Raw genomic sequence first — 27,250 nt, forward strand, 5'->3', positions numbered from 1 at the left:
CTGATGCTTAAGGATCATTTTGTAAGTCTACTGCAAAAAATATCCATTGCGAATTTTCAGGCGTGGGTTTTCACTTGATTTCATCATAATTGTAACTGAATTTTGAATGAAACATTTCTATTTGTAATAGATGTTCTCTGAAATCAATTTTAGCATTTATTTACAGTTAACGGGCATTTTTTTAAGAGTCATTATGTTCACTCTACATCCTCCTCCCATGTCTGTGAAGTTAATGGAGAGATTTGAAGAGGTGATAAAATAGTTCACAAATTGTTATTAGCAAACGAAATCTATTGTTGTTGATACGTGTTTAATTGTATGTTTGTCTTTTTTGTTGGCAGTGTTGAGTTGAGCGAGGTAGAACTTGTTTGTCTTTGAGTTTCCTCAGAGTTTACTGTTACTCGTCTCATGGATTTTTATGTTTCGCCGAAACGGTTTAAGGTTCGCCGGCGCGAACGTGATGATTGCTTCATGATTCACGACGCTTCAATTCAAGTCTCTGCTTGTCCGTTCGACCGACGTAAATATTTAGATGAGGCGGCGATCTGTGTCTTCCCGTTATTTTTTATGGTTTCATCAGGTTTCCATGCCTCTTCCAAGTAAATGCATCGCGAAATATTAAGGTGCAGCGACGTCAAGAGGTGATTATACGGGACACTTGGAGGTCATCGACTTCCAAAATTGATCAACATCCGAATCATTCCCCCCCTCCCTCATTTAATGCAAGCCGTCGATGCAGCAGGTCAGGCACGGTGAAAGGTTGCGATCTGGAACTTTAATTCACTGTTCAGACCATATAAATCATAAATTATTCTAAATCATGCATTAACGGCCGTTTTACATGGGGTACGTAATTGGGCAGGTTAGAACAGCTTTAATTTCTCATTTTGGCGCGCAATTATGCGAATGTCCGAGCGAAATTAGAACAGGGGCTATTTAACCATCTCACGTCCCTGAATTCGCATGCGTTCGGGCAATTCTTTGTTTTACACAACGCATTTTTGACTGCGCCTTCGTACACACGTCGGATTGAGCAATTAAGTGCCACGTGCGAGGTGGCTTGTATTTTGGGTTAGAATTTATTTTGATTCGTTCTTGTGGGCAGTTTTGCCTGATCAGTATATCATTCCCCGATGTAGTGAAAGTAATGCATATAAAAGGAAAGTCGTAGTAGGTACTGTTCAATTTCATCTTATGAGACGTTTTATATTACGCGTGCATTTTATTACGCTTTAATACTCGGAGGCAGAATTACATATAATCTGGACCCACTAACATCTGGTTTATTACTGATGACTCCTTGGGTTTTTAAACGAGATGCAAAATGAAAATTTTCTTTTTTTTAACTGTCTGATTTAGCGCTTCCGTCTACGCATGGACAGAAAGGGAGGAGTCCTCGGTCTGAACACGAAACGTTACATTCATGCAACCATATTCCGGGGAAGACTGGGGTTGTTGGTCTTTGTGGCCCCATGCCTTGTTTTTTTTCAGGGAGTTACTATCTTTAGCTTATTGTTTTTTAATTATTAGCATGGTCTGTTGAAGTATGCCTCTATGTTATGTAAATATGTGGGTTGGGGCAATCACGGCGCCATCGTCGTATATGATTTGCGCTAATAAAATATTTGAGATGTTTTCAATGTCTTTTAGTATTTATTTTTTTGAGAGGTTGACTTGGAAGTACTAATGACTAGCTGTGTTGGAAGAAAAAAATTAAATAAGAGGTGGAGGAGATTTAACCCAAGATCAATGAAATAAATGACAAAATAATAAATAGAAAGTGTTGTGGGAGTGAAATAGAAAAAAATACTTGGTGATGTTTTACTATTTTTTGTTTTGGGTACAGCTCCTCTTTGTTTCGTTCTACATTTAACTCATGGTTAAAGGTAATTTAGAGAGTTCTATGTGAAATATATGATTTATTTCAGTCATAAAGCAAAATTCTACTGTATGCGAGGGTCAATTTACAAATATAAAAATAAGAATTATCCAGGGTCTTGCAAAATTATTTTGGCGATTTTCATTGTTTGTTCAGAATTCGTTACCTACGTGGCTTATAGAAATGAGCTCGACGTTTGAGATATTTCGCCAAAAAAGTAGTCCATAACAGCGGTGAGTTACGTGGTGAGTATTTCGCATTTTTCTTAAAGGATATCTGGTCCGTTTTTTTATTGATGGCTCTTTCGTTTCCCTTTTATTTTCGATATGACAGGCTCATATTTAAACGAGTATCCATGATAAGGGGATGAACTTTTTTTTTACCGACCCTCGCCTCCGGCCCGCGGTGGTCAATATATTTTCCTTTATTTTGCCAGCGGAAGGGAAGAGGGTGGCGCGGATAGGGGAAGGGGTTCGCTGTGGGTCGAGTCACCGTCGGCTCAACCCTGTATTTCCCCCCTTCCACTCCCCCCGTGCATGAAAGGGGTCACTTACCTGGAAAGGGAACGTTCGTATGGGAGAGGGAGGGATGGAGGAAGGACGGTCGCACGCCCGAAATTCGCATTTCGCAATTCAATTTGCCGCCCCCTTTGCTGACTGGCCACCGAGCTGGTGAATCCTGTGAATCGATCGCGTATGGCGCCGCGGTACATGCGAGCACCGTTCCGTGCTCCTTTGCCCGTGGTCATCACTAGGTCTCCCCACGTCCTATGCGGGTCTTATCGACGCAATCACGAGGCCTTAAGCCTGCTTCACACGACGCAGTAGGCGGCTACAGCAGTAGCTCAAAAACTATATTTCACATTCATTACTCGTAACAGGGCCACGTTTGTTAATACTCAGTTTTCAGCCGTCGACACTTTCATATACTTGTTTCATTTTGGTGGCTTTACTAATGAAACGTTAGAACGTAGCGAGTTCCCTACTTGTTTCTGTCAACTCTTGCCCAGAAAACGTTGAATTCACTCGCTCCTTGCAGCTTTTAGGCAAAATTTCGATTTGTAGTATGACCTTAATGTATATTACCATAATACAAGTCAGGGCCACGTTTGTTGACACTGACTTTTCAATCGTCGACACGTTTACTTCTTTCATGTTATTCATCTACAAATGTAGTGTCGTGGCGAAGAAGTGTGCTGCCATACCCTCAGACTTAATAATAACAGGTGGAATAAGCAGTGGCGTTCAGTGCATTTACCTGTTAAACTATCCCCATCGCTGCCAAAATAGATTTACTGCTGTCGTTGAAGGCATTCAATGCGATATATCCACAGCACACTCTACTTTTATCAAGAAAGAAGTGACACTTCGTGATAGCAGGGGTAGAAGAAAACAGAAGTGGCAGTTTCGATGGAGAGAGAATTTCATCTCCTCTTCAATGTGAGAAAATTAAATAATTTTTTGGCTTACCTTGATCCTTAGTAAGTTACAAATTGAAAAAAAAAATCTATCTGCGAGTATATTATTGGCCTGTGTATTTAAAACAACCATTGCCGCTTGCGATGTATCCATAGACATCGACTCCAACTGCGTTCAGAATGGCACTGCTTCAACTTTGCTAGTAGATCGAATCAAGGCTTCAATCCATTCGTATTCTATTCACTGGAGTAGCAGTCAACTCGTTGGAGTCGAGCTCAACAGTCGACTGCAATAGTAATCAACATGTTAACACAGCCTTGGGGCGGCTTTACTAATGGAAGGCACGAACGTATCGAATTCGCAACTCTTGGCCGAAAAAAGTTGATTGTACTCGCTCCTTATGGCTTGTATGCAAAATATCGTTTTTTTAGGGTGACCTTAATTTATATTACCATCAAGAAGTATATTATCCAATTCAGGGCCACGTTTGTTGACACTCACTTTTCAATCGTGGACACGTTAACTTGTTTAATTTTATTCATCTACCTGTTTACTGTTTTGATGAAGCCGTGTTTAAGTGTGCTACCATACCGTGAAAACTTAATGATAAGACATGGAAAGAGCAGTGGCGTTAAGTGTAATTTCTTGTTAAACTATCCGTATCTCAGCCAAAATAGATTACTGGTAAGTCATTGATTTTCATTCAAAATTTTGAAGAACATGTGTGAAAATGATTCGATTTTATTCTAATGCAAAATTATTTTTTCGGAGTTAAAATCCGTATAAATGTCGGTTATCGTAAATGACGAAGAAAATAATCATGAAATCTCCTCACAATTTGTTTTATGGTGGCTTTTCTTGTGGGCATGGAACAAAATCATTCACGAATGGGCAGCCCACAGTTTTACCGAGAATCTAAATTTTATTCGCTTAAATATTTAATTACACCTTATTTTGAGAATAGAAATTCATTGGCGAACGCGTTGCACGAAATATAAATGTAATGATTACCTAATCTTATTTTGTCTTAGATTTTAATAATTATTTTTGTTTTTTTATCCTCAAATTCGCTTGCTAGCCTTGATTAATGTTTCCGTGTGCTATGAGAACGTAATCATTTCTTAAGAGGATAATCGTATTTGGGGTGAAAAATGAACTTAGGAATTTCGTCTAATCCTTTATATACTTTTTCAGACAGCCACAAAGGTGGTTTCCAAAATGCTTCCATGTAGAGTAAGCTAATACATAGTTTTTTTTTTAATTTTCGTGAATGTTTTGACCCTGAAGGAAGATACAATACCTCTCTAAGAATGGAAATGATCGTATTTTTTCCCTATTCAATTTCTGAATTTGTTTTCATGAACTATCAATTTATTTATTTATATTTTCTTTAGGTAGATTATCCGGTTTTCTTTTTCATTTGTTGCCTTCCTAACTTTTGCCATACATTTAAGTCATTTACAGTACAAAGTGAGTTGGAGATTATGTAGTGGAAGCTGATATTATGAGAAATTTATTACATTGATTTGTATAAAATAGGTGAAATTACGGCCATGGAGTGGTATATCTATCTATTCAGGTACCTATATCTCTGTAGAAACTTGAAATTTTGATGTATTTTTTGGGTCAGTCTAGGATATCATGCTATGTTCTACGAGATAAATGGAAGATGTATTTTGGAAGATATGATGAAAGTTCATTAAATCCCGTTATAAAACACGAGGCTGTGGTTATTTCAATTAGAGGTAAAGTGAGATTGCTTGTGCGAAGCTACCGAGGCATTTATATACTGAACGTTATTATTATAATTCTCAAGCAGTTGGCCATGGATCCGTAGGAAACATGATTCGGAATTCGGATCACAGGAATTCGATCGGATATTAACTATTCGGCAGAGATGTAGTGTCAGATTATTCATTTATCTACTACTGTATCATTATATAGTATTAATAATTTATTCTTCCATGCATACATATTTTTTACAGATTATTACATCCATTCAAGGAAGTAAGGAAGCCTATAAGGCAATAAGCCTGTGTTTAGGATAACTTTTCATAAATTGCGGAAATGATGACACATAAAACCAAAATACACAATACCTTGAGAAAAAAAAGCATCTTTAGGTAGATCTATGGAGAAGAAACAAAGTAAATGTTTCAAAATCGTTTTTCTTATTTACGTCATAGGATGTAATAGAAGAAAATTTGCTCTCTTTAAAAGTGAATCTAATTTAAAAATATTCAATAATTTTAAATCTTTGAAACTCGCTAATATACTTGATATGTCTTAACTTTGCATCGAATAATACAATCTATGAAATTTTATTTTCAAGCAATTCGCGAAAAGTCGATTTATGGACTTGTGTAGCATCATCTAGTCGTGGAAATACCATTTAGGGCAGGAAAGGGATTTATTAATCACCTGGGATCTGGTGTTTACCCTTTATTCATGGCGTAAACACGAACCAATGCGTCACTTTGTTTTGATAAACCACGTTCTCGTGTTGATATCCGAATTGAAGGATTGACGTAGTTGTCGGGGTGGCCGCTAGCTGGAGCGGGCTGTTCTTCATAGTTGCAACTGCCCCCGCCTTTCGCCTGTGGCGACGCTGCGGCTGGCCGTCGCTGGTGGAGGGGGAGGAGGCAGTGGGAGGCTGATGTGAGTTCGTCGGGGCGCCCTGTGGAAAGAGGGGAACAGTTGGGTTTTCGCGCGTGTGAGGGCAAACGTACCCAGTGAGGCAGTGCGTCGTCCCCCTTCGCCCAGTGTCAGCTGTGCGTGGGTGAGAGCTAATTGTTCCGACGCGTTTCAGGGTTTTGGCCCTTGTTTCTTTCCCTGTGCCATCGTGTGAGCCCGCTAAGGGTTTGTTCTTCGAAAGTGGAAGGGCAAGGATGTCCCCGTAGGCATCGCCCCCGAGGAGCCAACTTGCCTCCCGCCTCCGCTTCACATCCAGGACCGCAGACGAAAATGGTTTTCCGGTGAGTCCCTTTGGTTTTTACGACCGAGCGTCGATGTTACCATGGGGGCATCTTGCACTGCAGTTGCCTGAGTAAGGACGCTAGCTGGTTAGAGGCTTGAGTTTTAGCTCATTCCGAATGGTTTGTCTTAAAATTCAGGATTCGGGTAGCATTCTCCTGTACCATCGGTGATATTTCAAGCCTGATTTCATACATTTATGGTAATAGTTGCAGGTCGAGGATACCCGTGTGGATTATGTGAGCAATATCTTATGGTTAATTACTGAGTAATGTGTTGTATCTCAACGTACCAAATTACTAGCTCTTGTTTTGTACTGTTCGTTTGTGGTTTGTGGTTAGTTTCATTGTGACATCAAGAGATCAGTAATGTGACGATTCCTTGGATTGTTATTCAGCAGAAAAAAGCGTTTAGATTTTCTCTACCGCGGCGCACTTCGCGTCCCCTCCTCTGGTTACGCAGGAGTAGTGATTACCCAGTCACATTAGCAATGGTTGGGTCGAAATTAAGGCATGGCCAGGTTAGCGATTGTAAGTGGCATCACCCAAGATTATGGCAGTGGACGGATAGCTTATGATAGCTTGGGGATTTCCGCGTTGTGTTGGTGGCTAACGAGGTTCCTCATTTCCTTGCCTTCGTCTTATCTAAGTGAGATATTGCTTCTTCAAACACCCTGTGGGGTGTTTTGAACTCTGGGAGGTTTATTTCTGTGACCGCGGGAGGGTCTTCGGATCCATCGCACCCCTCAGCTCATTCGTAAACAGTCGCGCATGGACCAATCCGACCGCCTGCTGCCGCTGTCGCGCCGTTTTCGAACCAGCCGTTGCAGCACTTCCCCGAAGACTCGAGTCATCTGTCTCGGGGAAAATGACTGTGCTGTGGCTGCACAGTCATTCTTTCTAAGGCCTGGTGTGCTTCAGTGGGCAGACCGTGTGCGCCTTAGGGTATTGAAGGATGTTGGTTATTTAGACAAGAATAACTGTGGTGATCGGACTGTCGCGACCTGTCGTCTACTTAGTCGGCAGTAGATAATTTCGTGCCTTTTTCTAATCGATTTATCAGTGCTCAGCTATAATATGGTCGGTCAGGAAGGGTATAAGGATAATTATTTGATTGAAGGTCTTGTGTTCGAATCCCAGGTGAAACCTTCCGGCACCTCAAACATAAAATCTCTTCGTGGTTGGTGGCCGAGGGATAGAAACTAGTCCCCATAATCTGATTGTGTGATTCATACCACTTTGGGTTAGTCTGGGGTGAGCTCTACCCTCACCAATCATAACAGCCCTCTGTTGAACTACCTAGTGAGTGATGCTTGGCGGATGCAAAGCGTTGCCGCCGCGTTATGTTTGGCTGTTTGAGCTATAACGTAAGAGCTATTGTATGTTTTTGGATTTCATCTTTGCAATCAGCTATGAAAAGTAATTTCCTTTCATTATTAACTGCATATTATTTTCCCAGCAACGTCAGGATCGCGAGTGAGGGAGTAGATATTCGCATACCCCTCATTGCCAAGAATTAGACGATTGGTCCTCAAGGTAGCTGTAGTCGAAGTAATTCCCGGGGCGAAATTAATGTTCCGTTTCGCGACTCATATTATCAATGCGCGATGTACCAGCTGATTGCTGGCTTCTTGGGTGAATCCCCCTAATCGCCGTGTTGTGGACCGGGCTATCGGTTCCTCTAGGTGTCAACCTGATGCTCCACTAGCAGTGGCTTCTAATTTCCCGTCAAGAATTCTCATCTTGGTCTCTTCTGATTTCGGATTCCTGTGGGTAATTAGTTGAATGAAAAGTTGTTATATCACGGATATCAAAATTCATTCATAAGTTAGAGGCTGACTGATAATTCTTATCTGCTTGTTCATGGCCTCATTTCTGCTTATTTATTCGATACCTTTAGGTGGATATACCGCATTTTAAAATTGGGGACGGAAAATTTCTTTTTTAATGCCGGGAAGTTATTTTTTTTAAATCGTTTCCAACCAAAGAGACCAGCGAAGGTGGTTCGATGCTATTGAACCAGTCATTCGGATGAAAGTAACCATGACATGTATCAAATGTTTTATATCTTTCGTTTACATTGAACCCGAAAATTACTGTCACGATTTCCTTTGTAAAATCTGATTGCGTGAAGTTTTAGGATGTTGAAAATTTATTATTCTTGGTTGTAAGAATGCATATGCCACTAACTTTTGGTAGTAGTATATAATTTGATATTATTATGAAATAACTTCCAAAATAACGATGAAGAAACCACAGCTGCTCTATTGCAGACGTATTCTCTGTGGGGAATTTTTTTGGCAGATTTGACGTGCAGTACTTTTGGAACTTTTAAACCCTTTCGAAGCTATAGCTGCCTCTGGGAGAAATTATTAGGCTTCTCGTGTTACAAATGTGAAAAATTTCTGCAGTCATAATTGTTGTGGAAGCTAAATATTTCGTCATTTTTAATTTTACAGCTCAAAAGAACACGAAGTTTAAATATTTCCTGAATAGAGCCGAAAATGGATACATTTTTTTGATGTTACTTAGAAGCAAAATTAGGTTATAATGGGTTAATGGATTTCCGTGTAATACGTTTGGCAGTTGCCTTCGCTCTGCCGTTGGTCAGTTGGCTTATGCGATGACTCCAGTTTTTTCCGCCCGTGTTCCTCACTTCCGCTCGTACATTTTTCCGCTCGCCGTTCACTTGAAGAAAGCAGCTGGTCTGTCGGAGTCGTCCACTGACTTGGTGCTAAACACGGACCAGGAAGGCGATAGGGAAGAGGACGAGTTTATAAACCTTTTACGACGTCCCTCGATGTGTGCTGTTTTTCCCTGCTGGCGGTAGATGAATGGCCTGTGCGAGGGACAATCAGCACTTATCCTTCTTGATCTCACTCTAGTTTCACTTATTTTTTTTCATTTAAGTCCGAGCTCATTCTGTCGTGACATCAACCCTGATTTCTTGCTATTTTTAAGCTTAATCTGTCCTCCAGCTATGATCTTCATTGAAATTATTTATGTTCTCATAAGACTTATAAACGCCCGAGTCCCGTTGTTGTTAAGGCTATATGTGAAAATTAGCAATCCATCCCCGACTTCATTGGAAATTCGTGGCGAGAGACTTGTAAATGTAGGTATAAAAGATATGTATATGGCGATTGTTTAAGTTACCACTTCCCTAGAAGTAGAACTATGATCTCCTGATGGGTGAATACTTAGGTACCCTCACCTTTCAGACATTTTTACCCTCCTAGCATTTCGAAAAGTCCCGCGTCCAAAAACTTTGTGTGTAGCTTTTTTGTGGCACATTACTCTCACTGATGATGAGTTATCATCCCCGCGTGATATTTTCGTTTATACGGGAAATATGATAAGCAAATATAACAGTGCACGAGGAATACTCGAAGGCGCTGTAATAATCAAGTTGTCGAGTGGTGATGTTTTATTAGGAGGTGTAAACATTGGAATGTGAATTATCAGGGCGCTTTGAAGGATTATTTCATGTGAAATAAAAACATCATCTGGAAAAATTTCTTTCGCTGCCCCGAGGCTGTCAGAAGTTCAGGCAGTCATTGGAAGAAATTGAATAAATTGGAAGAAATCTTGAATGAGCCGAGTTACTGCAATGGTACCAATACATGTTACTGCTGGGCAAGAGGCAACGCTTGCTGTTAATGCCGTTTTATAGGGGGATCGGAATTGCGCAGGTTACAGCTGCATTAATTTCTAAAATGGCGAATGCATGAACAAAATTGGAACAGGGGCTCTTTTGCCATCTCACGTCCACGCATTCTCTCATGTGTTCAAGCAATTCACCGCTTTACACGACGCAATTTCGACTGCGCCTTCGTAAACACGTCAGATTGTGCCAGTGCGTGTCCCGTGTAAAACGGCCTTTGGACAAAGTTTGAAAGAGGTCGGGTAATTTAATTGACTATTCCATCATCTGACTTGTTATTGAATTAATCATTTTAGGTATTCTTTTTTTACTTGGTATTAGGTGGTTCAATCGTTTTATGTATTAGGAAAAATCAAGGAGAGATCATAAGGAATGACAAGAAGAGAGAGAGATACGTACGATATTATCCTTTAGCGTCAATTTCATCGCTATGTTTCCAGTGTTAGCAACTCAATATATCCTTTATAGCTGCTCCGTGGTATGTAATATAGCCTTAAATGGATGCGCTTATATTTACCAGATCGTGTGAGACCCAATTAGGATGGTACGTTATTACTCTACTAGATTATATAGGCTTTCATTATCGTGTTTGCAATCCATTTAAAGGATTGTTATTCATTCATACACTTGGTATTCATCTCAGTGAAAGCGGTAGTTTTCTGGAGTTCTGTACTTATTTAATTTTTTCCCTTGATTTGTGAATTTTATTTAAAATTAAATTTGGAATGTAATTCATTATTTTTAATACCATGCTCTTATGTCTTTCAGTAATCTAGCTTTAATTTTTTAATTGATTACTAATTATTCGAAAAATTTGATAACCGTTAATATGGTCAAGGAAAACAAGTTTTGTGTTTCTTTGCTTCCTTTTTTTCGTCCGCTATTGCCTTATTAATGCTCATTGGAAAATATGATACGCATTAATTTTACATTAATTATATACTTTCCGGTAATTTGTAAATTAGTAACATGTGATAGTGATAGTTGAAACGCATAATGTCTTTTTAAGTCAAATGATCTTGGGGTGTTTTTTCTGCGTACGCAACGCTGCTCCGTGCTTACAAACTTCTGTGATGTTGTTTTTAAAGATGAAAATAATGAAGACTTACCTTATTTTCCTTTTAAACGATCTAATATGTCATTCTCGTTGTCACGGGTTGAACGATTGATTCCCTAACGCATTCGTCTAAGTATCGTGCACTGGCCATTGTATGATATATATTTTACATTATTGTTTTTTTGATATTATTAATTTTCATTATTGGGGAATTTTGTTTTTATGTGTTTCTAACTCCGTTCAATAATTGTATAGGCTGATGTTCACTCGTTCATGTTACAATCAGCTCGTGTCTGAAAATGTTTGACGCTTCGCAAAAAGTGAGTCCCTTCCCTTTCATCCCTTCATCTTCGCATCGCTTTTTAGCTCACGGTGCATTTATTTAGAAGGGCTGCCCTTTCAGCTGGTACCTTCAGCACGTCCTTCTTGGTGTCTGAATTAGTTGACGGACTGCGCTTGTAGCCGGTGCTGAGAAAGAGGATAGGTTGTCTTTGAGCTCCCACCGTGCTTCGACTCGCTTCTGGTGCCGTGGGCATGGCTGGCGACCGTGACGAAGGACGTGTTGTCATTGCCCCAAGTTTCCTCCGTGGACCAGTGGCATGGGAAGCACCGCCGCTCGTTCAACTTCATCCCGAGGGAGATCGTCGCACCCTTGGCGTGTCCATGGCTGGCGTTCACACGGCTGTGCTGGGAGCAAAAGGCGGATCGCAGCGGTCAAGGTCGTTGGCGTCCCGGTTGTTGTTTACTCTCACTCGGAGTCACGCCTATGCCTCCACATATCATCTTCCAAACCTTATCAAATGTGGTTGAATTGGTATATCTTCCGTTGCGCGCGCCCAGCGTTATGATGTAGATCAGGGGTCAGCAGCGTTTATACTCATGCATAGTCCGAATTAGTATACCTAATTGAGACTGGGTATGAATTTTTACGAGATTTTTCTAGTAATTCATAATTTGTGGACTACCTAGTGGCTGTTAGAACGTTAGTTATCACGTTAGATTTCAATTCTGGAGTGTCATTCCACATTTTTCTTACATCGTACTGATATCGTGTTTATAGCATTTAAATTCATTTCTAGAGTGTCATTTCACATTTTTCTTCCTAGTGGCTGTTATTATCTCTAATCACAAGTTAAATCATTGCCTAAAGTGGTAGTGTTAGACCGCAGATATTTTGGCTGGAGGAATGCATTTTTTCGGGAAGGGAGGCTGGCTGCCAACCCATCTATTTAGAGATCCGTGCTATTACTTTGAAATCGAATCGCGTGTAGCTCAAAATCTCCACGAATCGGCCTGCTTCGCTACCGAAAAATTAGAAATGCTTGAAAATGCAGAGTTCGTTCTTTCGCATCTCAACCCCAGGATTTTGATGTACAATGGAATTCAATTTATTTCTGAATATCCATGGTTGTAGGAATCAGTTTAATTTAGTAGTTGCAACCGTGACAGGTACTATTCACAATAGCCTAGTATACATGACTTAGCTTGCGGCAGTTAACCTTATCTATTTTTCCAGACAACAGCGGTGGATAATAATATTAAAAGTGGTCTAGGTCATGCAAGTACGGTAAATCGAAATTTTCATTACCCAGCAACATTACATTTAGTTGAGCTATTGGGTTAGTTCCTAGTCTGTCCGTAAAGGCTTATTTCTTTATCTTGTATGATGTTAGGCACGATGTGGTGGAAGTTAGTAATATTGTTGAAATGACACATTGCAATATTTCCACTTATAGATTTATTTTACACTACGCGTTTCGTCGTTACAGTTGAAAATGTCGCTGTAACGACGAAACGCGTAGTGTAAAATAAATCTATAAGTGGAAATATTGCAATGTGTCATTTCAACAAGCTTATTTCTTTTTCGCACTAGCTATTAATTAAAATACCGCTCTTAGTAAAATGTTATAGTTTTATAAAGCGCGGTTTTTCTTCAATAATTTTAACCAGTTCCCACTTCTTTGTCACTTTTCGTTTAATTTTTCAAAACTTTCAATAAAATTGGCTTATGTATAGACTCGTTGGGTCCTGATATAGATCTGTGATTTTGATTTCTGATATGTTTTTAGGGGAATGTTTCTTCTCTCTCTTATAGAGGAAAATCGGCGAGTGTGTACTTTAATCTTTTGTATTCCAGGGAGGGGATCCGTGTGCTGACGGTGCATGTTTTCTACCCCATGATCGTATTTTTTCACGAATAGCGAATATGCATTTATCTTTCTTCATGTGCTGCCGTATCAGTTGCTCTGGGAAAACAGGAAACAATTGTGATGGATATGGGCCCTACCGGAACCCCACGAATGGGCATGGGTTGGCATTAGAGCTCATTGATATCCAATGAGGACTCCTCGATGCTCTTGCGTCGCTGGATCCCATTTCGTCAGCTTCAAGGTCCATTCCAGTCATTGCCGTATTGTTTATTAATGCGCATTTCGTCAGTCAGCTGGCTGAGCGTTGCATCTTTATCGCGGAATAATTTGAAGGACATTGTGTTGCCGACATGCCAAGGTTTTTATTTGTTGTTCTTTATCATTGCGATAAGTGTCTGTGTCCTTGGCATTCGGAAATGTTGCCAACTATTGAGTTTGGAAATGATTTATAGTTCGTCAGCTATTTCAGACTGTTTTGGGGTGTGTTTCTGCTTGACGAATTAGTAATTTTATTTGCATAGCGTGGTACCAGAATATTCAAGCTGTTTATTAAACTTTGGTAATCATTTATCGGATATATATCTCCTCCTTGTTGCTTTTAACCATTGGGGATATTTTTTTTTTAAAGCGGTGAATAGTTGAAAGCACTGCCAGTAGTTCAGATGATGAATTATTTTGCGAGCTATTTCTTTGGAGGCTGCCCATTTTTTCATTCTCCGTCTGAGTGGTGTCCTAAGGCTGCTTCCCGCTTTGCGTATTTATCAACATAGTGTAATAATATTATTTTATATGAAAGTAGGTGTCGTAGGGCAGTAAATTAATAGTATTTATCTCATTTCAAACTACCATGGGCGAAAATGTGTCATCGTCATTAGTATGAAAATATATCATTGTCAAGTGGCCCGTATGTTCTTATTTGTCCTGGTTTTGTTGAAAATGAATTTATGACTTGATGATGTCCATATGTATTTTTATTTGACTGATGAGTGTCCATGACATTGGTATCCTATTTTCGGCTTAATTTTGTGCTTAAATGTTTTCCTTTTTTTATATGGTTTTTTACTACTTCCTTTGGAAAATCTTTAAAGGGAAAATTGTTATATATGTTTGTTTATGAATTTTTTGAACTCTATAGAGTGAAGTATTTGGAATTCTACGAGATTTAAGAGGCTTAGCAGTCAGTAGTATTTTTTGTTATTTTTTGTTATTCCACAGAAGAAGCTCAGAAATATCTTCGGGTGTATATTGTACTTTCAACTGAAATACATAAAGTTTTTGGCAGCGTAAGTATATAAATAGATGGCTTAAGTGTCGCATTAGGTACAGTTGGGCATAATCGCGTTGCTAATATCCTTGTTTTTATTTAATTAAATTCTATGTTGTGTGTGCCTTGATAAAATGGTCAATTTAGCTGAATAACTTAGGGACACATAATTGCACAGAGTCAATTTTGGGTCCGCTGTACCCATTCGAAGTCAGTTTCATGACATATTTTTTGGTTCTTTAATCCGTGGTGTTGGTCTTTTTGCCTTGGTTTCGGAACTTCTTCTGTGGCGAAATTAATAGCTCTGATGAGGACTTTGTGCTGCGCATGCAATTGAGAGAATCTTGGAATAACTCGTCGTTTTCAATCCATAGGTCCATATTGGGTAGTGGTCGGCGTGGTAGGAAGCAAGGATATAGACCCTTGGAACACTGGTACGGTTGCCCGGGGCTTGAGTTTGCTGTTCCTCAAGTGTTACACCCATACCCCTACTAATAGCGCCACATGCCCAATGGCTAAAAAAGTGCAGATGGAGAGGAGCGGAAAGAAAGGGATGGGGAGAGAAATTTTTTTGCTCCTCACTCTGCTCGGTTTCCAAACCTATTGGTAAAAGTGTCATCCAGGGCTCGTGGTGATAAATCTTTCTCTCGACTGCTCTCCTTTCGGAGTGTGATGATCCTTGCTTTTCCCACTGTAACTTCAACCCTTCATTCCCCAGCGTATTCTCTGCATGGTCCTAGAAACCTACTTCGCTGGTAAAATGTTTGTCGTACAGCTCTGCCGCTGGATACTTGTACAATGTCGATTTTTACGTCTCGGAATCCGTAAGAAATATTTTACAAGGATTGCAATGCCCATTTTCCATGAAACTGGTACAAAAGTACTGCCGAAAGTTTTATCTAGTCGTACTGTATCAACGACATTATCGTTTTAATGCTTTAAAGTGCGTCGTCATTGTAAGATAGCTTTGTTGAGAACTGCTAATCTACTCTAATCAATCAAACCAAATCAACAATCGTATTATTATTGTCGCTGCTGTTATTAATGTTTTAACTTAAAAGTATTAACTGAATTTCACTGAATGCATGACAAATATCACCCCAAGTCGAAAGAATTAGCCTTTATGCCATTTAGAACTCTGGCCAATTCGAACTAGACTCTACTAATGCTGTGGGAACCGTGACAATCCCGATTTGTTGGAAGGATGATGGTGATTACCCTTGATGTCCTACTCCATTACTCCATTAATTTCTTTAGAACTGCTGATTTTTATAGAGGAACACTCGGCTGTGCAGTACTTACCAACCATGGTGTCATCTCTCTTCAGTCTAGTTCGGTGCATTGCATTCTGCGTTTTTCTTCCAATGATTTATGTTTCACAGCTTTCATGCTCGAGATGGAATATAACCGTCTTGTCAATTTTGTATTGCAAGGCTTTTCAGCATTTTATATCTCCTCCGTTATTATCATTTACTCTTGCCTCCTAGATATTTTTTTTCGCGCTTCGATTAATTTTTCATAAATGCTTAAGGTAGAATTTCAATTGGTGTTACAATTTAGGTAAAAAATATATTTTCCCTGCACTATTTCTTATTCATTAAAGTGGGATTTGAGAACATATTTGTATCAACAAATATGTACACACATTCTATTAATACTTCGGCATTAGCGGGTATCCAGTGTGCTTAGATGTGCCCTACTATAAGCTTCTTTAGAGAAAAGGCTTTTGTCGATTAACTTGTCATTATGATCGTTTTGTTGTTTATAAGTACTAATTTTTTATTTGTTGCATGCTTGTATTTCTTAATGAGAATTACCTACTGTTCTAATTTTCCTTAGAAGCTTGGTGTTGTTTTGTGTCACGCATACCATGTACTTTAATAATTTGATAACTAATGCTTATTTGTGGTGTTATGAACAAAATTTTATGTTTTATGAAAGGTCTAAATCAAAGCCGTATTTTGCATGATCATTATGCTGTGTTTCAGTTCCGCTGTAGTACTAATTTTTGTATTTCACGTCAGTGTTTTCGCCCAATATCTATTTAAACCTGTGTATTTTTCTCTGGGCTGGAAACTTACCTTCACCTCATCAATTATCTGCTATTTCAAGACCATATTTTATTTGCAATTTACGCTCTATATTTTTAATTAATAACCAAGTAGCAGTCAGTCATACACAAGGACATTTTTCGAGTCCGATTCACTTATAACATCAATCGTGTTTCGTAACTTTGATCCATTTTTGTTTTCATTTTTTATTTAATTTACAATGTAGAGGATTTTTTAATCTCCGTTACTTGTAAACCAGTTATTTTTATTGTTTTATTATCTTAATTTAAATGGTTTTGTTCTGCTTTCAATTTTGTTTTCCTTTTGTTTGTATGTACTCTTTTCAGGTGTATGAACTGTTCTCACAATGGTATGGTCTTGCTCTATTTCTCTGGAATTTGTTGTTCTATCACTTTACTGCTTCGGTTTACATGTTGCATGCCTGTGTACGGGTGCTTTTTTCCCGCCAAAATGTAAACTCTTCTACTGCCCAGGGACGCTTCCTCGCCCTTCCTTCCAGTCCAGGTGCCGCGAGGCACTCCTCGCTGCCCGGTTGAGCCCTAATTGGTGCGTGGGTCGCTTGCTCCTTCCCCTGGGGCCCTGGTTGTTATAGCAGGGGGTGCCTAGTGCATCCTCCTCCCCCTAGGACCGGCCGAACACGGAGACGCCACTGGCCCGGCTCCACCCCCGTTGATATTTATGACCCCATCGTCCCCCTTTTCCCCCTGAGGAACTCCTTCACGCTCATCTCTTTCGAGCTTGCTGGAGCTAACCGATCCGTGCGACCCCACGGAATTTGGTTGCGTGACACGGTTGGCCGGCGCTTACGCATTTTGACGTTGGGCTGCAATTGTGGTGGTGGACAACTCCGGTGTGTCTGGGTGCCGATACGGAAATGATTTTGGGCTTGGTCGGCTGAGGATATTTTTCCCTCGCCTTCCTAAGGCTTAAATTATCGATGGTCACCTACGACGATGATGGAACGAAAAAGTGGAATATTGTTTATAGTCTCCCGAATTATATTTTTTCAGTTGTCGGCGGTTAGTTTGAAAGGGGTTCTGCTATGAAATAACCTGACTTTGAAACCGAATGGAAAATGAAAAGGAATGATACTACCACCTCCATGTGCGAGGCCAAGAAAATGCGTATCTGGCCATCGTATTTGGGACCTGTAGAGCAATACGCGACATTTAATACCATAGGAAACCATACTTTGAAATTTTCAGCTCAAAGAATTAAGATGAAACTGCGACTCTGAAGGAAAATTACTTGGATCGTATTCGACAGTTTGAGCACGTCAAAATTCTTTACTTTCAAATTCCAATCTAGTGCATATTCTCATTTGAAATATCTGCATGGTAGTCGGCCTTGTTGGAGGTCTCGGACTAGCTTTAGACTGAAATCACCGTATCCCGTGTGTGGATTAACGTTCACTATTCCATAATATGTATTTAGTTGGCGGTCAATCTTCGCAATGGTCGTGGCTGACTAACTCTTCTTCAGCGTTAGCAACAGAGTAGGGTTTCAAAGCATAGCGTGTTGTTGTAAATACAGCGATGCCACTCTCAACTCATGCATGTGAAGCTATTCCTGTACTCGTCAGTAATTATTAATCAATGTTTTTGATGTAATCACCCCTTAGTATGGACCAGGTAGATAGTTAACGGAGATCCCTTGGTGGTAGGTAATGTGGTGAGAGTGGTTTCGGGTAGATGTTCGGATCCTGTCGATCCTCCGATAAGGGTTACATGCGCTGTTGCAGATGTAATCTTGGCTGTCGGTGCACGCTAATTCAAGGGGGAAAATTTTATTATAAATATTGTGTCTGAAAAGTGCTTCTGGCCGTTTGAAAAGTGCTAACAGTTCGATTTAAAATTTCTGGATTATAAAGTTATGTTTCAAATTACCTTAACCTTGTGCATTTAATAGGTTTTCATATTTTCAGCGTAAACGTATGTCTATCAAAAGGAAAACACATTTCAATGGATGTCACAAAGTTATCGTTGTCTTTTTTAAATTGGTGACTTAATCGCTGATAGGGTTCATTGCTGTTAATATGTTTGTTTTATCTGTATTTCCGTTCTTGAGTGGTTTGCTTTATCTTTTGGTGCTTGTCGATGAAGTACAAAGTGAGTATTTAGGACGATGGTAAACGATTCGTTGTCAATTAATTTTCGATTTATGCCGAAAAATAAAGTTGCTTATTGTTTAAGGATATATTCATTTATCTAGTATAAGCCATTTTATTGCGTAGAACAAGTAGGTAACGATGGGTGTGCTATCTTATCTATTTTTACCGTTAACACGTGCGAGTGCACTATCGATCATTTATCGATTGTGTGTGCAGCTAATGGTCGCATTTTGTGAGATTTTAAGGAATGATAAATGCTCTTATCTGACGTGATCGGACTCTTTGTACGATAATTGTTTTCTGGCATAATGAAGGCAAATCTGCTATAGTGAACGTCAGTTGTGCGTATAAGATTGGAAACAGGGTGAATAGTTCACATAAAATGCGTCTTATTTTTATATTTAAAATGAGGTACTTAGTGACGATGAAGACTTATTTCAGATTGTATCCAAAACGTCTTATTATGTTCTTACAAGATTACCGTGGGTTATACTAATAGAATTTACTAGTTGCCTTGCATATAAGTTACCTGGTCTATTCTTCTTAATTTTTTGCTTTCTTATCGTTTGTTGGAAGGGTATTTTTCTGAACATTTCAGGATATACCTATGTTTTAATGCGCATTCAAAACGGTCAAACCGTAATTTAAAGACATCTCACCTAATTTGACTTTTGATTGGAGTTTTTCTCTGTTCTAGATTTTTAGCCTCCATTGTGGTCACAGTCAACTTCTACACTTATTTCATATGTTTATATCGTGGAATGTTGCGATTCCACATGGTAACATTGTGCGTTTTTAGAGTTGTAAATATGCAACTCCATTTAAATTAAGCTGAAATGGTAATTTCTTGTTTTCAGCATGGTTCCTTTGGAACTGGTGGTTTGACTGAACCATTTTTTTCACTTCTGAACAAGTTGTAGAACACTGTTGGTTTATTTCTCTAAATTTGGACAGCAGAAACACACAACGTATTTTAGCACATCCATTTTATGATTGTAAATTTGTGTTAATGAAATGGACTACTTTTAGTTCATTGACGAAATGTATCTTGGGTGATTTAATAAATGCTGGGATTTTCCTAGTAATTACACTTAATATGTGAAGAATGCGTATGAACCTACAACTTACGTTGGTGTAATTTAGTTCTTGGCGAACGATATTTCACTTGAGATCAACAGTGAGGCGTAATAAAAAGCTCCATTAGCTAGTGGATTGCTAACTTGAGGCTTATATGAGTCGATTTTGCTGGGTATGAACTGTTATTGCTTAGTATGTTGCGTGACAAGTTGGCATTTAAATAACCTTATTTGCTTCTTTTCTGTTCTGTTTTGAATTGCTAATCACTTTACAGATACATAATTACCTTTATTTGCGTTATTAGATGGTGGTGATTTTAAGTTTTGGATTTTTATAACCCGAGCAGTGAAGTGAAGCGATGGTGTGTCTATAGGCAGTGCTTCTGAGGGTAACCGCAATAGCTTGCGGAGAATATATCCGAATTATAGGTATGGGTTCATCATCGCAAAAACGAAGTCGTTTAGGCACATTATTATGTTTCTCAAAACTCTATATTTTAGTATTTTTATTGAAGAAGCTGTGATGATTTAAGAATATCGTATCGCGAAGGAAGAAATCATGACCAGAATACTAATAATTTTAAAAATTGATATTTGGAAAACTTCCTTAATACGAGTCCATCATAAGATGAAAAACAATACTTACTTGTGCTTGATATTGTTTTTGTTTTAATGCGGAGTTGTCGTCGGTTTCAACTGTGTTTATATCCTCTAACAACAGTGTTCATAAGTGGTAGTTGAGATACATATTTGGAAACTGTGCCAAAACCGGTTGAAAATTGGTGTTAATATAATTCTTGATTTATATCAGTAAACGTTTCTTTTTGCTCATCTCAGCCGTTGGCATCGAGTTCTTGGATAGTTAAAATTCGTGTGGATAACCCAACGAGCTAACTTTTTCGATGTAAATATATTACTTATGACCACCTCCTAATCCTTTAAGGTGTTTTTTTTTACTTGATAACCAGCATACCTCTTTGGCAGATCTTTTCTCATGATGGAACTTCCGTGCAGCTGGGCACCGTGTTGTGACTAGGCGTGCTCTCTACCCTTACGATATCGTTCTGCTATTTTCGGGTTCCTCATTATCTCCCTGCGCCTGCTTCTTCTCGATTAGGAACTACTGGTCTAAGATGGAATGCGCTTCGTAAGCCTTTACGCGCGTTCAGTTGATAGCGCAGGATTATTTCAGCGCAGGGTCGAACCCACCACTGACCGGTATCCAATGTGAATAAGGATGACGAAGTCCTGAGTAGGCCAATCATCACTGTATACAATTTAATTTGCAAATAGAAGCATGGGAATGAAATTACATCCTGCTTAATCAGTATATTTAGCATTATTTCTGGCGCGTCTTTTTTTACACTACATAATTATGCAATATACGTTTTATGATCTCCCGTAATGCGGTTGAAAGTATTCGCTCTTCATTTGATAGACTAGAAATTAAAAAAAGTGTTCATGTTTGGAGAAACCTTGTATGTTAGTACTAGGCTTGCTTCTTATTTTCAATCATCACCGTTCAATTCACAGCAAAAGCAAAGAAATTTAGGGTCTGCGCTGGCGGCGGAGTGAATCTCTACCCCCGTTTCCCACTGCGCCGTTGAATAGTATAGAAAAAAATTAACGCGCCGTTTTTCACTGTGGAAGCCTCCCATCTTTCTTATTCTCGACCAATGTAATTGAGAATGCTAGTCGTGTCACCGTGATCATAATCACTTCGGCATCCTGAGTTTTCCCAGGCAAGGGTTGTGTTTGGAGGCGTCGCACTCAAAGACTCCTGCGATATTGTGACTAAGCAGGGAGAGAGATGGTTGATATAATTGGGGAGATTCTTGAACACACTCACACGACACACACTTTTGGAACGGGACTCGATTGCTTGGCAACCGCGTGCCGTTATAAGTCACCCTCGTCTACTCCATTGTCTGGGGCGACCGAAGATATCCATTGTTGACGGTTGGCGTCATGAAGGGTTGATATCTTCGGGTTTGGAGCCCCTCTTGGGGTCCCCGATCACGGAGAGCACGTGCGCCATCTCTCGGCTTTTTTTCCAGGTCCTTTCATTTTCATTTACTCCCAAGCTCACGAGAATTTCTTCTAGAACATAAGAACTTGGGAATGTATGAAGGATTATCGGGTAGTTTCACATCGACTTACACGTGATCCCAAAAACTCCTTATTTTAAATCATCGGCTGGACCAGTCGAGTTGGCATCGCTATGAGAAGGAAGACCGGCTTTGAACTTCGTTATATCGAATAATTTATTGTTTTGCTGTATAGTTGCTGTTTGTGTCGAACATATTAAGAATAGAGCAGATTAATGCATTCTCTACATATCTAGGAACTGCATAGTGAAAAGGTTTGATGCAACGATTGAGGCTTTAAATGCTTTGTCAAGAAAAGCTGCTCAGATTTGTCTTCGGTTCACATTCTTCGTTTTTCGGAAAAATCTGAACAGCAAATCTTGACATAATGCACCGGGAAAACATAGATGGTTCCGTATTCTCCCATTTTTTTCAAAAAAGTATTTGGTAATTATAATACGTGCCTACAAGACGAATGACTCCTTAGTAGGAAGAAAAATAGATTGAATTAATTGATTCCATACTGCTCCGGCTTCTATCTGCGGTGCATACGGTCTTCTGATAGTTCGTATAAGGAGCAAATTAAACGACTTTTACAAGTGTATTTCTGCTTCCTCCTGTGGAGCAGCGTACCCATCGCTAGCTGTTGGCTCGCATGACTCACTACGGAAGTTTTGAGCTCGCTGTCCTTTTGTTCTATGACTTTCCTCTCTCAATGTTCTTGATTTTTGGTATAAAGTTTGAGGCTTTTCCCAAAGGCCCGATGATCGACCGTATCCCATGCTCCTGGTATGCCGCGCAACCTTCGCCCGCTCGCCGAGTGTGTTAATCCCGCATCGCCACGCGGGGCATGCACCCGAGGAAGAGGGATGATGGCAGGGGAGCCTAAAGGCGCGGCGGTGGAGGCGGGCGGCGCACTGGGTAATCGATAGCGTATCCTTGGACACACACGCCGACGAAAACAACACAGAAGGCACGCATTATTCGCCGCGTCCTCCCCTGCATCTGGGACCGCCCGAATCAGCGGTTACCCCTTCTCCTTCGTTCCACATCTCCTCCGTTCGACAGCTCCTCTGTGTGTCGCTATGGCGGGTTCCTCGTGTGGTTGACCGTGTTCGGGCTCTCATGCAGATTCGTTTACTCCGATAGGACTAGAGGTTTCGAGTTGCCAGGAGCTATGGAAAATTAATATCCCGCATTGCGGCGTATGCAAATTAAAAGTGAGAGGGTACCTTTTGTGAGATTAGGTTTTACATCATTGGTTTTATAATGCTTTGCCTTTGATTGTCAGAACCTCGCTGAACACATTCCTTGGTATTTTACACAATTCTGAAAGTGTATCCAGGCATGGGAGATGGAAATTTAGCGAGAAATAAATATTTAAGAGGCAACATTTCCAATATCAAATATTACATGCAGGAAAATCAATTTACCTTGACCTGGAATGGAACCCGGATCTTCTGAATTCCTGCAAATTGTTATAGCTTAAGCTATCATGACATCTTATTCTCCTGCTGAGCTTTGTTGGCTTTATGGGATACGAATTCAGAAGATTGGGGTTCGAATCCTGGTCCAGGCAATTGATTTTTTCTTTGTGGAATTTTTGTTTAAGTGCACTTGCGGGTTACGTAAGTTACTTGCGGTTACACGTTAAGGTATGCCACTGGTTAGTCCGCGGCTCTTCTTTGAATAGTACCTTTTTCAATTCCAACACCCAAACTTGTATTTCGGATCAAATTTTCTCCGAGGTGCAAGGTCTACTTGCATCATCGGCGCCGATGCTGCCGAATTCAAGAGCCTGGGCCACCCCTTCTCTTCACCTCCTTGGAACCATATCTCTTGATCGTCGTCTCCCCTTGTGTATCACCCCTCCTGCGTCATTATTTCGGCCCCAACACCCTCATGTGCCCTTGCGCAATTAATGGGGACCCTCCTTGTTTGGCCGAAAGCTGGCAGTCTTCTCCATCTGAAGCATCGTTGACGGCAGCGTGCGTGCAGGGTCGTTCAGGAGGGCTTTCGGTAGTTAGGCCACGCGAAGGTGGCGTCTACTAGTAGCTGCGTATGGAACGGCTGGGTCCAACCATTGGAAGCTTATAGGCGATTATTGCAGCATACACTTCGCTCTGAGGAGATTAGGACCGAATACTGGGTATCGGAAACATGATTGAGAGATTAATAAAAACCGTTTTCGATAAAATATATAGTGCTCAGAGTGTTGTATGGCTTCAAGAATGCTAAGTGCTTTCAGCATGTAATAAGATTATATTGTACTTTATCTTATTTTTACCATACTATATTTCAATATACGGTGGAAGTGAGAAGAAAAGGAAAAGGGAATACTTTTTTCCCTGTGACGATAGAGTTTCCTAGTTATTGTATTCTCTTTCACCTTGACGGATTGCGAGGCAGTACATAGATGTAGATTGGGAGCCGCTTTTGTCTAGAGACTTACACACTTGTTTATGATTGTTTGGATGATTTAGCAGATATATTTCAGGTTGGCAAAGAATCTAATTTTCGAATCACGACGTATTCATAGGTGCACTATAAAATATCACTCTGATAATAAAAGTGTAAGTTTTGATAAAAAGGCGGGTCTTTTTTGAGGAAGAACGAATTGTTGTTTACGGTATAGCCCTGTAATAATAATACTTATATGGCCCGTTCTTTCGCTGACCCTAAATACCCGCAAAAATTTCAGGTGAACAAGAATTTACGATTTGATAGTATCACGTGAATAGTTTAATCTGCTGTATGCATTTTAGAAGGATATCGTAAGGAAATTCGAAAAGTTCATTTAAGAAGTCAGTACTTTTGTTCTAAAAAGTAACCAAAGACTAAGTGATACTATTAAATTATTTATTTATAGTAAAGGTGACCATTGCTTGTGGCACTTGAGCTACATCAACATTTGGTTTTGTTCCTTCTGTTGAAGTGTGTGAAAAATTCGACCGAACCTGGGATGAGGTTTCGATCCCCTCATTTTGATACTGAACAGGATATCGAGTCTCAGCGATTGAAAAGTCTGTTTGTAAAGTTGAATCTTCAAAGGTGGGATTTGGGTCTGTGATTACCTGCGCTATCCAGCTCGTTCGCGTCCATCCGGGAGCAATTTCTTTGTCCTCTACGTCGACCCTTTGTCCCGGGTAGTTCATACTACGTTCCTCGGGTTTCTTTGTTATCTAGGAGGTCATGGAAGCAGGCTGGTATTTCACGATATCATTTGAACCTCTGGAGGGTTTAACCAAAATGTGTTTCTACCATTGAGCGCCAGCCAGCTTTTAGTGTCTTACTTTTATTGAGGGTACCGTGCGAGTGAAAGTTACTTTAGCGATCCTGATTTCTGTGGCATTATCGCTAGCAGACGATTCTCGGGTCAATAATCACAGCTTCAAATTAAACTATCTCAGATTTACTCAGAAAAGATTGGTATGAATATAATGCATGTGAATATGCATAGTGACAAAAAAATAGCACTCATAAATTCGCGATATTTTTATTTGTTATATTTATGTTAGATTTTAACTCCAATGTACGAAGGACCTTTTAACTCGGCTAAATTTTAATAGTTTAGTTGAAGCCAAGTATGTGAAGAAGCTGAAAATATTCTTACTATGTCATAAAAGTTAAGGAATGAATTTCCAGTCGAGAGTAAGAAACTACAGAATGTAGGTTTTGGTACAGTATGAATGTAAGTGCTTATCGCATCGAGATTTCGTTCAAATTCATCAAATGCAAATTCAATGCATTATTTTTGTTGAAGAAAGTCGTTGGGAAGAATGAGAAGCTACATAATTTCATATACCATATAAACGCTGTTAAAAATGCTTCTGATAGAACTGCTTTTCTGTCTTAATGGGAGAAGTTTATGTAACCAAGTATGACATAATTGCGAATTTGGTCGTCATAGGTTACTCTAGAAACTACATAATTATTTATCTGATGTATAAAAAGGTAAGGGTGTGTGATTTTTTTCCAATAATCTGTGTGGGGATTTTTCGATGTTAGCACCATTAAATTGGATTTGTTAAAATATTTGGGTGTAAATATTCATTTGCGAATGCATACAATCATGCCAAATTGCAGTATTTTTTAACTGCCCAGGACATAAAATAAAGTTGATGCAAAGATTTATTTTATATTTTTCCCATTTGAAGCTCTTTTCATAACCTTTATCCTGAAGTGATAACAGAATTTTTTCATCGCACTATGATCCCATGGGCATGAAAGAACCGTTGCTAGATTGGCGTTAAGCTCTGGAAGGTGACATGGTAATATCTTCGCAGTTAATGTCACTGTTACATTCCGACCCCGTGATGAAAAATTCCCTTTATTGGGGAAAAGCAGAGGGGATAGAAAACAGCCCGTCGGAATTGATTGAATTTTAGCTGCGTTTTTTTTTCAAAGCAATATTGCTTCCACGGCAGAGAGCATTTTATGTTGTTGGCGTAGCGCATTGATGGTGAGCTGTGATTGACTATAATTAGGTTTTCCCTCTGTGAATGAGTTGAGGCTTGCGTTAACCAGTTATGCAATAACGTTAGTTTGTAATTGGTGGCGTTCATCGCATGATATGCATCTTCTATGAAATATTCCATTCTTCATTGCTGCCATGCTCCTATAAGTGCCTACGTTTTCACCACTTATTAGAACGTAGATATTTAACATTTTGTTCAGAATTATATTGAAGATATTTTTCGCGATATCCTCACCCAGTGTGTACATAAATAAATTCGAGGAGCCGATTTAGTAGGTCTCGTCCCTACTGATTTTAAAAAGTCTCTTTTCTTTGTTAGGAGTTTTGATAACATAGTTTTTTGCCATGTATGCGTCTCAGTTGTAAAAAATTGTGAATAACGTTTAATTTCTCCTCCCTTGATAATTTCAACTGCCGTTCCATAGAATCTTCTGTATTTAATATCGATTTTTATATCTGCGTTGCCCTACTTGACGAGAAGTAATTAAGCCATTATTGGTTTAATGTCAAGGTAGCTTTCTTGTTTCTATTTTGGTATCTATTCAACCATGCTCGGTAGGTTCCTTACTTATATCCTTCATGTATCGTCCCTTGGAAACCAATGTATTAACGCGTTTGCGGAGGCTTCAATGTAGAAAGTCCCTAAGATTACCTTTTGAAGATAAGATAGTGCTCACTTCTGATAAATGTATATATTTAGCATTAATATTCACTTCCCCTCTTCCTACTTTCTCCGAAATGCATATGTAAGTCCCGTGGCTTCTGAGAAAAATCACTCGGCCTCTTTGAACTTTGAGCTATTTACAAATGTTTCTTGTTGGTTCATAGTTGATTCCTATACAGCGCTTTTTGTTTGGATAATGATTACATCCCACTTTGTTATCTTTCCAAAAAAATTTTAATTCCTCATTTCTCGCTTGCATGTTCTCATCTACCGTTTAGGCAACATAACACAAGTATCTTCTGATGGTTATTTGAACTGATGCTTTGTTGTAACAAGGATACAGTTTGAATTTTGGCATAA

The 27,250-nt window shown here is 39.5% G+C and overlaps 1 protein-coding gene across 5 annotated transcripts in view; it reads left to right on the forward strand.

Annotated features, from left to right (window-relative positions):
* Positions 1–27,250, forward strand: part of LOC124167817 (protein pellino) — a 255,333-nt gene that overhangs the window by 8,415 nt on the left and 219,668 nt on the right. The window contains exons 1-2 of one of the 5 annotated variants that reach the window (XM_046545855.1): positions 5,981–6,272; positions 14,779–14,838. The exons of 2 other annotated variants lie outside the window; for them this stretch is intronic. In XM_046545855.1, coding sequence (XP_046401811.1) covers positions 6,262–6,272; positions 14,779–14,838 — 71 coding nt within the window. In that variant the 5' untranslated portion in view covers positions 5,981–6,261. Of the gene's footprint in view, positions 1–5,980; positions 6,273–14,778; positions 14,839–27,250 lie in introns of those variants that run through there. 2 more of the 5 variants (XM_046545854.1, XM_046545857.1) reach the window with 2 other exon arrangements.

Source organism: Ischnura elegans, chromosome 11 (genome assembly GCF_921293095.1).
Source record: "Ischnura elegans chromosome 11, ioIscEleg1.1, whole genome shotgun sequence".
Taxonomy (NCBI): Eukaryota; Metazoa; Arthropoda; class Insecta; order Odonata; family Coenagrionidae; genus Ischnura; species Ischnura elegans.